This window comes from Dipteris shenzhenensis, chromosome 3 (genome assembly GCF_047967505.1).
Source record: "Dipteris shenzhenensis isolate YYH24624 ecotype China chromosome 3, Dip_SZ_1.0, whole genome shotgun sequence".
NCBI lineage: Eukaryota > Viridiplantae > Streptophyta > Polypodiopsida > Gleicheniales > Dipteridaceae > Dipteris > Dipteris shenzhenensis.
The window spans coordinates 39,965,571-39,979,824 of NC_141598.1; the positions used below are offsets into that span (position 1 = coordinate 39,965,571).

Sequence of the window (14,254 nt, forward strand, 5' to 3'; positions counted from 1 at the left end):
GCTGGGATATCCTGCTGAGCTCCAGTCCAGATGCCTTTTGATTTGTTCCAATTGACAAGTCCCCTTGAGGCTAGGCAGAACTTGTCAATTGAATCCGCAGCAGTAGCAAGACTATATGCATCTCCTCTGACTGTCAGCGCCGTGTCATCAGCAAACTCAGTGTCCAGAAGCTCCTATTCCTATCGGATAGGCAGATGACGGCCCAAAGTGCCATGACTGGTAGCCTGCATAAAGTATCCCATAGCCTCCGCTACGAAAAGGAAAAGGTAAGGTGCAAGCGGGCATCCCTGTCGTACTCATCAGGATAGCTGAAAAGCCGGTCCTCAAAGGCTATGCACAAGAGAAGGGCATAGATTATGAGGAGACGTTTGCTCCTACATCCCGGATAACCACCATACGGTCAGTTATTGCAATGGCTGCAAATTTTGTGTGGAATGTCCATCAATTGGACATAAAAATAGCTTTCCTTAATGGGGACTTGTAGGAAGAGGTTTATGTCAAACAACCTCCTAGATTTAAACTTTTTGGCAATGCACTTCACGTTCGCAAGCTTAACAAAGCTTTATATGGGTTGAAACAAGCCCCACGTGCATGGTATGCCAAGATAGATGCATTCCTGTCAAGTAAGGGATCACACAATAGTCCCACGGAAAGCACCCTTCACATCAAGAAGGATGGGGGGGATATTTTAGTCATCATTCTTTATGTAGATGACATGCTGCTCACAGGGTCAAATGAGGATATAATTGCAGATTTTAAGGCTGAGTTGAAAGCTGAATTTGACATGACAGATTTGGGCATGTTAAATTTTTATTTGGAGATCTAGTTTATACAAGACAAGTGTGGCATCATTATGTCTCAATCTAAGTATGTGTAGAAGCTCTTGGATAGGTTCAACATGCATGATTGTAAGACTATTGCCACTCCCATGGAGCCGGGGCTGAAGCTTACTATGTATGATGCAGGTGAATCAGTGGATGTCACACTTTACAGCCAGGCTGTTGGATGCCTTATCTACTTGTGCAATACACGGCCCGATATTCAGTATGCAGTATCTCAGGTGAGCACATACATGCACAGCCCAAAGACAACACATTGGCAGGCTGTAAAACACATCTTTCGTTATTTTGCAAGGCACAAAGTCTTTTGGCTTGATGTTTCCAAGGGGGGGTGACTTGCAGATGCATGCTTACAGTGATTCAGATTGGGCTGGAGACTATGATACCAGGCAGTCCACTAGTGGCAATTGTTTCTTTTTGGGCAAAGCTTGCAAAAGTAAGGGTGGCATTGCTTGATCTAACGAGCTCTTGCGAGCCCTCCCCCTCCCTCCCGCAACCTCTACCCCCCCCCTAGCTCCCCCCCCGCCTCGCCCCCCCGCCTCGACCGCCCTCACCCCCCCTGCCTTTCCGCCCTCACCCCCTCGCCCTCCGCCTCACCCCCGCTGCTGCCGCCTGCAGCACCCCCTCGCCTCTCCGCTCTCACCCCCCCTCGCCACTCCGCTCTCACCCCCTCGCCTCTCCGTTCTCACCCCCTCGCCTCTCCGCGCTCACCCCCTCGCCCCCCCGCCTCACCCCACTACGCCCTCACCCGCCCCCCCTCGCCCTCACCCCTCGCCTCTCCGCCCTCATCCCCCTCGCCCCTCCGCCCCTCTCCTGTTATGCTCTAGCCGGGATAGCATGACCTCGGATACAAAAGTTGGTCATCTAAGAGAAAATGCCCACCGATCTATCCGAGGTCATGCTATCCCGGCGAGGCCACACACCTGTTTATTGAGGCAGTGGACAGATGGTGGATAAAGCAACAGAAGGATCAAGTTGCTCCAACCACCTGGGAAGGGTTTAAAGCTGAATTCAAGAAACACTTTCTCCCACCTGATGAAGAGTCCTGAGCTTGGGATGCTTATAGAAATCTTCGTCAGAGGAGCTTGTCAGTGGCAGAGTACACTGACAAATTCAGGGAATGTGTCATGAAAATAACAGACCCTCTCCCTATGTCGGTTCAGTTAAAGGACTATATCTATGGACTGAACGACAAGATCAAAATGGAAGTTCGAGCTAAATATGTGACTACACTAGATGAATCTATTGCAGCAGCCCTGAACTATGAGGATGCCAGAGGCAGGTCTGGTGGATTTGTGCAGGCAGGGACTCAGTATGAGTACCCGAAAAAAGGGGGATTTCTGAGGAAATGGGTTTCAAAGACAAGTGTCTCGTAGCCAAGTGGCCAAACCAAGCAAGTGAAGCCGGTTGAGGGACCAGTAAAAACAAGTACCACCGTTGGGGTGAAAAGGAAAATAACTCCAATGGCAGCCTGGGCTTGGTCAAAGTCCTCGTTGACCCCTGAACAAAAAGAGAAAATGCCCACCGATCTATCCGAGGTCATGCTATCCTGGCTAGAGCATAACATCTCTGCCCCCTCGCTGCGCCTCACCCCCCCTTCCTAGCCTATCCGCCTCACCCCCCCGCCCCCTCGCTTCGCCCATCCCCCGCCCCCCCGCTTCGCTCCCCCCCGCCCCCTCGCTACGCCTACCCCCCGCCCTCCCGCCCTTCTGCCCCGCCCCGCCCCCTCCCGCCCCGCCCTTCCGCCCCGCCCCCTCCCGCCCTCCCACCCCGCCCCGCACCCCACCCTCGCTCCCGCCCCCTCATCTCACTCACCCTCCATCCTCACCCCCCGCCACCTCCGCCTTCCGTCCTCCCGCCCTCGTTTCCACCGCCATCCGCCTCTCTCCGCCTCCGCTCTCGCATGCGCCTCCGCTTCCCCACCCGACTCACGTCGCCCCGGTTCGCCTCACCCATCTTCTTTACACCCAGGCTCCACCCCCCGCATCTATCCCCCCCTTTTTTGGGTGGCAGCCTCTTCTTCATCGGAGGTCTTGCAGTTTGTCTTGGCGGTATGGCGGCTCCCTGCCCGGAACCGGAGGCCCAGTCGGACCCCCCCTCTCCAGATGCCTACTGCGTTATCTTAACAGAGCAACAATCGTCTCGGGTTCAGGAGGTTGCCAATGACTTTGCCCTTACCTCTGTCTATGGCAGAGTCATTGGACATTCCCCCTCCAGATCAGCCATCAGGGACTGGCTCCAGTCCACTCTCATGCTAGAGGACGGCCATATTGAGGAGGTGGCCCTTATGGGAAGGGGCATCTTCTGGCTCAAACTCTCCAATGCGAAAGCTGCGAGCAACCTGATTGCTGGTTCCCCCACGTCTGTGGATGGAAAGATCATTATGATAGTCCCTTGGTACCGTGGAGTCAGTGCAGCGGATTTTGATGCTCGGTTCCGCATACCTCGCCATCCAGTGACGCTAGTTTTTCCAGGTCTTGCTGCTAAGCTGCGGCCGATTGTCAAGGACCTGGGCTCCCACTTTGGCTGGGTTATGCATGACACTTTCGCCGATGCGGTGACTACGGCAGGAGCCCCCTGAGTCCGTGTGGCTGTGGCAGACCCTGCGACTCTCCCTGCAGTGATCGAGATCGTGACAGATGCCGGCAGCATCACCCAGAGCATGGTAGTCACCGGACAGCCAGGCCAATGCCTGAGGTGTCACGCCTTTGGGCACTTGGCTGCAGTTTGTCCGCGATTCGCCAGTTCCTCTCGGCCCCCCTCGCCCCCTCCCCCTCCCCCTCCGCCCCCTCCCCCCCCCTCCGGGCAGCCACGCCAGGAGAAGCAGAGGCAGTCAGAGTCCGGTGGCGGTTGGACTGAGGTTAGAAGGAAAAGAGGAAAGAACAACAAGATCTCCGATAAAGGCAAGGAGGCAGAGGTTACCCAACCTGCAGCAGCACCTCAGAGACCTGACAGGCAGCCGCCCCAGGATCCTGGGAGAGCTTCGTCTTCGACGGTAGCCCGCCCTCCACAGCCTCAGGTCCCCCTCTCTTCCGCTCCCCAGCCCCTTTCCACTCAGTCCCAGCCCCTTCCCCAGTCGCACCCCACTCTTCCCGACCCGCAGCTTCAGCACCCGCCTCTTCCTCTTCAGTCTCCTCCTCCTCCTTCTCAGCCCCAGTCCCAGGTGCAGCCCCATCCCCCCCCCCCCGCCTGTCTCAGTTTCCCTGCAGTGTCAGCTGTACCGATGGTTCCTCAGCCGAGGGCAGCCCCCACTCCCCCTCCTCCACCCCCCCGGTTAGTCGCCTCCGTGGATTCTGAGTTGCCTACCCCCCAGCCACCTCCCCCTCCCCCTCCACAGGCAGGACACCCTGAGTCTACACCACCACTGGAGCAGGCTTCCCTGTCCGCTAGCCCTCAGTTGCAGACTCTGGTGGGCCTCAGCTTCAGGAGAGAGAGCTTCCTCGTGACTTTTACAGATCTGGCCCCTGGGACTACTTGGATGTGGCCGACCTTGGGACCTTCCCTGCGTGTCTCGACATCAGTATCTTCCTGCTCCGCAAAGGGGCGGATGGGAAGATCGCAGCCTTGGCCCCGAGGGATAGCCCTAGCTTTGCTTTTACGTTCCTCAGCGACGGCACCGAGACTTGGACAGACGACTCGGTCTGGGAGGCTCTCAGAGAGAGCAGACGCACGCTCAGGTTTGCTCCTGGATAGGCCCATCCGGTGGGCAGCTTCTCAAGACTCAGTGGTCCGAGGGTGACGTGCGCCTGCGGTGGCGTTGCGCCGCCAAACGCTTCAGATTGATTGTGATCCTCAGGCCCCCTCTGTCATGGCCCCTCCCCTAGGATGTCAGAGCCTGGACCCCTCACAAAATCCGAGCCTTTTACGGGATGACTACTTCAGAGATCTCGAGCTGGCTCGAGAAAGCATTTGCTCATGGCACCAAAGGCCTCTCACCTTTGCTAAAGGTGTTGAAGAACAGGCAGGACGACCCCGCCTCCCCCTCCAAACCTTCTCATAAGCGTCAGCGCCTCCACTCCGAAATGTCAGCTTCTTCATCGACATCGGCCACGAGCAGACAGTTATTCGCAGCCTCCCAGTCCTCACCATGAGCCTACACCTTGTCTCCTGGAATGTGAACGGGTTTCATTCTTCTGGCACCCCTGGTCCTAGGAAGCTCATTTTGAGACAGGAACTTCAGCCAGCAGTGATTGGTCGTTTGGATATACTTCTGCTCCAGGAGCACAAGCTTTCTGTGGCTCATTCCCGTAGCTGCGGGAAGATTCTCCCTGGACGTTCTCACACTTATTGGGAGCCCTCGATCGGCGCACAGGGGAGGAGTGGAGGTGTCTGCACTTCCGTGTGCGAGCAGTTAGCCCAGGGAGTTTTTGGTCATGGCACATTGATCCCAGGCCGTGCCCTCTCGGTAGGCCTGGAGTTGGAGGGTTCCAGAATAGGAATCCTCAACATTTATGCTCCCACAGATCTCCGGTGCAGAGCCACCTTCTGGAGGACACTCACAGGGATTCTCCCAGACATGGATTCCTGGATTGTTAGAGGTGACTTCAACAATCTAGAGACCTTGGAGGACCAGCAGGGCAGAGGACCAGAGTTTACAGGCATGTCTCAGGCAGAGCAGTCCGCTTGGGACTCTTTTATCTTCGCGACAGGAGGTAGGGACAGCTGGAGAGACCCGTCCTTCCGTCGTTGGCACGGGAGCTTGGACTTCTCGTGGGGCTTCCGCAGGGAAGGAGGCAGACTTCTGGAGAGGCTGGATAGATTTTATGTCAGTGACTGGGCCATCAGCAGAGGCGGTCAGGCGGGTATAGTTCCAGGGACGACACTTTCCGACCATGCGCCTGTGCTCTTATCATTAGACTCGGCAGTTCAGGCCCTTCCCCCCCGTTCGTGCCGGACTCCCGACTCCATCTTCTCGAGGGAGGACGTGCGCAGCAGTATCGGTAGCCTTTGGGACAGAGATTGGGGCGAGTGCGTGGACCTGGTTAATTCGGTGGCACAGGCTTTGTAGGAGTCCAGCCAGATTTGCTAGCTCGCAGCCCTACAGGTTCGACAGGAGTGGTGGGGCAGAGAGAGAGCTCTTCGGAGGGACCTCGCCTCCATTCAGCGACTCCAGCAGGCAACCCCGGGCTCGGAGGAGTTTCGGATCCAAGCCCTTCGAGCCAAAGCCCTTCTTGAGGAGACTCTCCAGCGCCGTTCAGAGTTTTCCTATCACGCCTCTCTCTCTTTCTGGGCTCGGAACGGCGACCGGATGTGCAGGGAGTTCTTCAAGACGCATGGCCAGAGAGCAGCAGGTGATCAGCTACGGAGTCTTAGGATAGCAGAGGGGCACATCGTTACTGATCCGGGTGAGGTCTTGGGGTTGGCTACCGACTTCTACAGGACTCTTTTCCAGCAGGAGCAGCTTGCTCCTCGCACTCGACGCTCCCGTGAGGAGGTGTGGAGGCACATTCCATCCCTCGTCCAGCCCAGCATGCAGGCGACATTGTTGGCACCATTCACTATGGACGAGATGTTGGAGGCCTTGATGGCCATCGACGGGCAGAAATGCCCTGGCGAGGATGGGCTATCCCGAGCTTTCTTTACCTCCTTCTGGGATCAGATCCATCAGCCCCTCCTAGCAGCTCTTTAGAGGATTTTCAGCAGCGGATATATGCCAGAGAGCCTCTCCTCGGGACTGATTTGCCTCATCCCGAAGGGAGGAGATCGACAGGAGATCCGTCAGTGGCGCCCGATCACCCTCCTCACCACTGCCTACAAAATCCTTGCCAAGATGATCAGCGCCAGAGTTCGGCCTCTACTTCCAGACCTCATTCATGACACTCAGACAGGCTTTGTCCAGGATCGCAGTATCCTGGATAATGTCTTCACCTTCTCAGAGGCGGCAGAGTGGGCTCAACACAGTGGGTCACATTTAGCCATCCTACTTCTCGACTTTGAGAAGGCCTATGATCGAGTGGACTGGTCCTTCCTGGAGGGGACTCTGGAGCGACTAGGTTTCCCAGCAGGATGGATTCAGGGTATTTCAGCGTTATACAGGACAGCTTCTAGCAGGGTCATCATTGGCGGCAGGATGGGAGAGCGTTTTCGCTTGGAGAGATCAGTGCATCAGGGCTGCCCCCTTGCTCCTTACCTGTTTCTCTTCTTCGCCGAGGCTATGAAATATTACCTTCGGGCGAGGTCTACCGGGATCCGGGGTGTTCGCCTTCCCCTCAGGGAGGACACGGAGCTCCAAGACTCGGAGTATGCTGATGACACAGCACTGTATGTCCAGGATGATGAGATGATGCTGGAGAGGGTGAGGATGGCCCTAGAGGTCTTCTGTTCGGCAGCCGGTGCGAAAATCAACTGGAACAAATCAGTTGGTTTTCTCACAAACCCCGGGGCGTGCTCTCAGTGGGGGAGGTTTTTGGGTTTCAGGTGGATCCCGCGGGGACAGACAGCTAGATATCTCGGCTTTCAGGTCGGCCTGGATATCACGCCAGCTCAGCAGTTTCTCCCGGTGCTAGATTCCATTCGACGGAAGCTGGCTTTCTGGAGCACTGCTAAGCTCTCTCTTGCAAGTCGCGCCCTGGTAGTCAACCAGGTCCTCCTAGCCACGGCTTGGTATGTGGCTTCCTGTTGGTGTTTCTCGAGATCCAGCGTGGCATAGCTTAGGAGGTTGGTTCGGAACTTCCTGTGGTCCGGGGGGGATGGTCTCAGAGATACCAGAGCTAGGGTTGCTTGGCAGACAGTCATTCTTCCGCAGGCTGAGGGTGGCCTGGGGGTCATCGATCCAGAGCTTCAGAGTCAGGCCCTGCTGGGCAAGCTAGTTATCCGCGGTTTGACCCCGGGGGGGCAAACGTGGAAGATGTTACTTCAGCAAGGGATCGGTTCTTGTGTCCCACGCCGAGGTGGAGAGTGGCTACCATCCCTCAGGTGGATCTTCACCTCCGCCCCGCTCACTCAGCCCCGCTCCCCACTCGTTCGTAGCCTCCTCCTGGTTTGGAGGCGGCTCCGCCTCAGTCTCATTCAGTCCCCTCCTAGCTGTCAGGAGGAGATCGATCGCCAGCCGCTTATCTGGAATGATCAGGTCAGAGATGCCGAGGGCCTTCAGCTGGGGGAGAGATCACACATCAGGTGGGACAGCTGGATGCGGGGGCCAGCCCGGTCCCTTCGAGTTTGGAGGGACACGTACAGACATTTGGAGACCGCTGATCTTGCAGACGCAACTGGAGGTGCCCGTGGAGCTCCGGCGAGACGTACGGAGATAGACGGAGAGATTCCAGCTGATTGGTTGGTTCCACCCGAGTTTCAGATCCTCATGCCTGGTGATGACCGTTGGCTGGGACAGTTCACCCCCCGTGGCATCCCACTGGTGGTTGCAGGTCGGATGGACGACTCCTCTGTTTCCTTCTTCGCGGTTATGGGGGACGGCCGTCTCAGGATAGAGGATGTGCTCATCGACCCCCTACTCCCATGGCAGAGGGTTCGGGTCGTAGGCCTCGTGGGGAAGGTTTGGCGGACCGATCCTAGCATAGAGCAGGATCAGCTGCAGCTTTGGCGACTCTGGCTCTGGGAGGGGCGGGCCTTGTCAGCTTGATTGGGACCCAGGAGAGTGGAGGTGGCCAGAGATTGTGACAGGTTAGGGGCCGACCTCTTTCTTTGCCTACAGCACGACATTGGGCAGGCGAGTTCTCGGGAGGATGCAAAGCCGCCCTCCCACCCAGCGGCCCAGTTGGTATGCTCAGGGTATTTCCAGATTATTTTTGCAGGCCTTCTGGAAGGCCTTGTGGGAGAGCTGGCGGCCGCGGAAGATCTCCTACTTCCTGTGGCTTCTCGCCCTTAAAGGTCTTCCAGTGGGGAGCTGGCTGCGGCAGATAGGTCAGGACGGACGTTGTCAGATCTGTCATGAGGACGAGGAGTCACCAAAACACTGCCTATGGAGCTGCACTCGTGCCCAAGAAGTGTGGAGGTGGACCTTCGGGATCCTTACTCGCGGAGCACCGAAGCTAGGTTTGATCACTTGGGGCGCGTTCTGCTGGTGCAGCACCGCACCTGGTTTTCATCACTTGTTTGAGGCATGTCAGCAGGACCCCACTTTCCTTATCACACAGGGGACGTGGGGGCCGCTCGAGAGCATTCCGCCGCACCTGGCAGAGGCTGGCACAGGATCTCAGGAGAGGCAGCCAGTCTGGGAGATTATTAGCAGCATCGCAGGATGGCACATTTGGACCTCGCGCTGCGCGCAGATCCTCGGTGGCACCTCCTTATCGACTGCCCAGATTATGACTGACATCTGGAGTGAGACTATACACACCCTCAGAGGCCAGTGGGACCAGATACAGGGAGACTCCCGGGCCGGCCGGGAGAAGCGGAGACGTTTCCTCCGGGTTTGGGACACACAGGGAAAAGCTTGCATTTCTTGGCTGAGCAAGAAGCAATCTACAGTGGCTACTTCCTCATGGGAACTGAGCTGTCGGGTGTCAGGCTCTGGGTCACGGTCATGTCGAGGCCTCGCCCCGTGGATGTCCATGTGATCTGGTTGGAAAAACTCCGTGATAGAGCTCTGAGAGGGATCAGCCAAGGAAGAAGTCTGCTCCTGTCGCTGTGCTCGAAGTATCCTCTTGCGGAGTCTAAGTGTCTCATGAATGAAACCTGCCAAACATCACTGGTCTAGGTAGGAGATGAATCGATCCAAAACCCCATAGCTATCTCTGAAGAGGTAGTAGAAACACCTGCGGATCTCCTAGAAAACAGGACACCTAAAGATGAATTGCTCCTCTGTCTCAACCTCCTGCATGTCACACAAAGTGCATATGCGCCTCTCCCTGGGTAGTCGCTCTTCTCTGCCTCTCTCAATACGAAGTCTATGTGAAGAGACCCAAAACTGCCCAAGAGAGATCCTCAGTAAGTGGGGTAAGTAAATCTGAGTGTACCCTGGTGGGTCAATGAAACCCTCCGCTATGATATGTAAGAAGTGATCTCTATAGAAGCACAACCTCACTGGAAGATCACTCAGGCCCAGCCAGGTCTGGAATGTGTGTAGCTATAATAGATCCTCACGGATAACTTGGTTGACCTCGTGTGATAGGAGGGGAGAAAACGGAGCATCCATGCTGTACTGGAATGGGGGTAGTCTGTCCATGTGGAGCCCCAGTCCCTCGAACCATCTCTCTGTGCATGCATATCAGCACCTCTGGTCTCCTCCTGCTGCAAGTGCCATAGAAGAGGATAGTTCTAGCCAAGGTAGCCTACTATGCCCAGAGGTGTAACCCCCATACTCCCTAACTGGGTACAAATACATGATGACCTGAAATGTAGCATCTAGTTGTAATGGGCGTGACCCAAACTCCGCTCGAATGATCTGGTGAAGAACGGATGACTTACCACGGATCATCCGTGATAACATGAGAACCTGTAGCCGCTCCACCTTGGCCCACTCTGTATTCGACAAGTCTGACCCCAGCATGGACTGCCATACATCCCTGCTGGATGGACCAAGGAGTCAAAAAGCAACCCTGTGATCCATGGATCTTGAAAGTGAGAACGGAAGCACTGCCGCTCTAGTCTAGCCAATGAAACATATCCTTTGCTCAAGCGTGCCTGCATCGCGGGTCTCACAGTGAGAGTCTTTGAGAAAAAGGGGGAGCCCCTCCATTCCATAAGGAATATAACCCTCCTGGCAAAGGCTGTCCTGGAGGACCCCTGTACGCTCACCCAATTGGCCATCAGAGTGTGAATGGTATTAGCCCAAATACTGGCCAAGGTATGAGAAGGATGGACCTGTGATCCATCTAAGGCCTCTATGCATCTGGCCCTCCAAATTTGCCAAGCAATAATACTAGCTAGTATCTCCCAAGTAGAATCCACATTAGCATGAACTGGTTTGTAGCGGGAGATAGGCACATCCTCTAGAGAGTAAGGCTCAACTATGTGTCGTCAACGAATAGAGATGGACCAGGAAGCATCCTGCCACTCATAGAAAATCTGAGGTCCTGACAAAGAGAGCCAAGCTGATGATTGGGATTTGGATAAAGGTGGTTCTATTTGCATTGCTTATGGGATCTCTACTTCAAACCAATTTCTAGTGGTGTTGATGACTTCCAAGCTCATAGAAGACATCACTCTACCAGTCTTAGGATTTCATATGCTTGTACGCAGAGGAGAATCTCACCGAGGCAGCCTTACAGATTTGGGTTTCCCATATGCAGTGTACAGTGTCATCCCCTTCACTTGTGGAGCAACCCTATCTGACATTAGTGACTTCTATCATTCCGTCATGCTAATGCCAGAAAGCAAGAGATACTCAGACAAGAACTTGGCCTTTGCCGTCAGTTGGCAGCCCTTCAAAGGCAAGAGTAGAAATGCCTACATATACTTGGATTTAGGAGTGCCTTGCTGTAGCAAGGGCTCTTCAGCAGTCATTGTTAGATCAGAGAACAGAGTATGCCTTTCATGCATAAGAGTCCTTTGGGACTCTAATGGGTGGTAGAGTCAACAAACACTTTTTCATAGCTCATGGTCCGAGACATAGCAGAGAGCGTGTCACTCAACTTATTGACTCAGATGGGATTTTACAGACCGATGCAGATGCTGTCAAGCGCATAGCCACCGATTTTTATGTCTCACTTCTTGCAGCAGATCCTGACACGATGGTGAGAGATGAGGCCGGGTAGTACATTCCACTATTGGTGAAAGAGGATAGGAGGATCTCGCTAGATGTTCCTTTCACCAATATAAAACTTGAGATTGCTTTACTTGCTCTTCATAAGGGCAAGTGCTTGGGTTCAAATGGGCTTTCCCCAGTATTCTCCATTGTCCATTGGGATGAGATTGGGGATCATATTACCTCAGACTTGTAGGTGGTTTAGGACTCTGGTACTATGCATGGATCACTTACAGAGGGTCTTATCTCTCATTCCAAAAGGGGCTGCAGAAATTTGGTGTTGCAATGGCAACCTCTCACTCTTTTGGGCACCTGGTAAATAGTTCTAGCAAAGGCAATTAGCTTGCAATTGTAGCCCTATCTTCCGGACCTCATCCATGCGCAGGGCTATAGCCAGGAGATCACAGTGGACCATACGTGTTGATAGTCGCCAATGGCGTATCACAAGCTATATGCCACTACATCAACCTCATACATTGACCCCCCGGTCCCAGAGTTGATGCTCCTACTTGTTCCCACTCCGAGAGCCCAGAGAGAACTCACTATGTATCGATGCTATTATGTTCAGGACTTTGGGTTTCCATTTGTACTCACCATGGGTGTTGATGCCCACTTAGTGGCTCCACCCTCAGCTCATTGTATCAGTTTATTTATTAGTCTCATAGATCCTTTGGTCTTTCGAAGACTTTCAATAACATCTCTTTCTTTCTTTTTTTCTCCTTCCATTGTGATTCAAGTTCCAGCTTCATCGTTAAGTTTTCCCTGTTATAACTAAGTTGTCAACCAGTATTCAAAATCGTTTTTGAAGTGCTAAGTGCTCAATTTGCTGCAAATTAAATATTGAAGCTGTGTTTTAGGTTTCAGTGTGACAAGGAGACTTTAGACACTGTTATCATCTAAGTTAAAGATTTCATGGGATGTGGTTTTCCCATGGCTTTACTAGTATTGTATACATCCAATGCAAATGGTAAGTAGTCTGCTGAATTGGTTTCAGATCCTGGAGTCCATTCTCTTCTAGCCAGGTTTACTGAGTGTTGATCACTAATCCTCTGCAGACAAGTCGAGTCATATTTCACAGAAATTGTTTCAATGGGACAATAAAGTTAAGCAGTTTTTCATTGGGTGGAGGCAATTTTCAAATGAAAAAGCAGTTTCGAATTCTTGTCTGAAAGGATCTGTTGAAGTGGATTTACGAGTAACCCACATGGTTGTAATTTTAAATTCTTGTGATTGGAATGTTCTTGTCAACCATTTCCCATATTGTGTTTGTCTTTGAAAGTACTATGTCATTTTTTCCAAAAAGAACAAAACGTAACGGCACTCAGAAGGTCCTCACAAGTTGCTCAGAAGCTTTGTTTGCCAAATCACAATAATCAAGTTTTGTTTCTAGCAGCAAAGTTTGTCTACAAATCTGCATTTGTTCCAATAAGGGCAAAACTTAATAGAGCATTATTTTGAGCATCTTGCATAAATTTATACAATATAGAGCATTGTAATAGTTCTTCAACAAAATATCATCCCACTTTTAAAAACTGTCAAATTCGCAAACCTAATTCCATTCATTTGTTTGAGTATTTCTGTATTTTGCTTATCAAGCACATACAACAGCATAAGATCAAAACAAGAGAAAAATTTGATTGTAGTACTCAAGGAAGAGTAAACTACAGTGAAAATATTGTTGTATTACGTAGAGGAAGAGAACAAACCTCGCTTGAAAAATCCCAAGTCAATCCCCTCGTCCAAACTAAGCATAAAAATACTCCAAGACATCTGGAAACAAAGTCAGCAACAAATCTTGATGAAAACAAATGAATCATCAGACCCAGCGTGCTATGATACCCCTTTCAAGAGGTATGAGTCTCAATGAATCTCTAGGAGACTAAATCCATGCACAATATCATAGAGCTATTGCAATAAAAGCCTCAGAATAACTCCTCGTCAAGGGATATTCTAATTTGGCACAAAACATAAGAGGTGGTTCAGATTTCTCTTTAAAAGATTTCTCTTATGCTATCGAACCCTCAAAATTCTCTACATCATTCACCTCAAGGAGAATAACTTTAAGGAGCTTCATAAGGTGGGTAAACGTTTTGCTCCATGTCCTCCTCACTTTTCTCAAATAGAAAATCCTCATAGGGACCGCATAAGGAAGCCAGCATTTGGGTTTTGAAAAGATTTTAAACGGTTAAATTTCTTGATGCACTTGTGTAACAACTAAAATCTCAAAGAGAGTAATGTGATTGACAAAACTTCAAATAAGATCGTTGCTCACAATGTATTGTTCATGGAGACAGCCCCATATATTTGAGAGAATGTCAAGGACGTGTTCCTCTTCCTCCTCCTTGCTGCAAATAAGATACTAGAGTAAAGCTCACCGGCATTAGAGGCAAATGGTACTACCACAAATGCCACAAAAAATGGTGATATCATCGATGCAGCTGAAAATCCTTCAATACTGTCTATCAAAGGGTCAGAAAAAATAGTTGCCAGAGCTGCTCCGGAAACCAGAAATAAGACCGCCTTTTGATAGAGTTTCAAGGAATCTATCACTGGAGTTTTGATGCCTTCATTTATAAAATCATCACTGACATTATCACCTTCACTTTCCAAAAGATTCAAAGTCTGCATCCAAATGCATGTGAATCACAACTTTATCAGCACTATAGTCAGGTTTCCAAATATTTGTGGTAATTAAAACAAGGTTCAAACAGTGAAAAGCCTGAGTTTGAACAGAACAGACTTCTCACGAGATAGGACCAGATCAAATGCA

At 52.0% G+C, this 14,254-nt stretch overlaps 1 protein-coding gene across 1 annotated transcript in view; it reads right to left on the reverse strand.

Annotated features, from left to right (window-relative positions):
* LOC147903798 (sodium/calcium exchanger NCL1-like) overlaps positions 1-14,254 on the reverse strand; it is a 110,141-nt gene that overhangs the window by 11,874 nt on the left and 84,013 nt on the right. Inside the window, exons 10-11 of the mRNA XM_087372295.1 lie at positions 13,757-14,106; positions 13,191-13,254 (exon numbers count right to left, since the gene is read on the reverse strand). Of these exons, the coding sequence (XP_087228421.1) occupies positions 13,191-13,254; positions 13,757-14,106 (414 nt within the window). The remainder of the gene's footprint in view (positions 1-13,190; positions 13,255-13,756; positions 14,107-14,254) is intronic.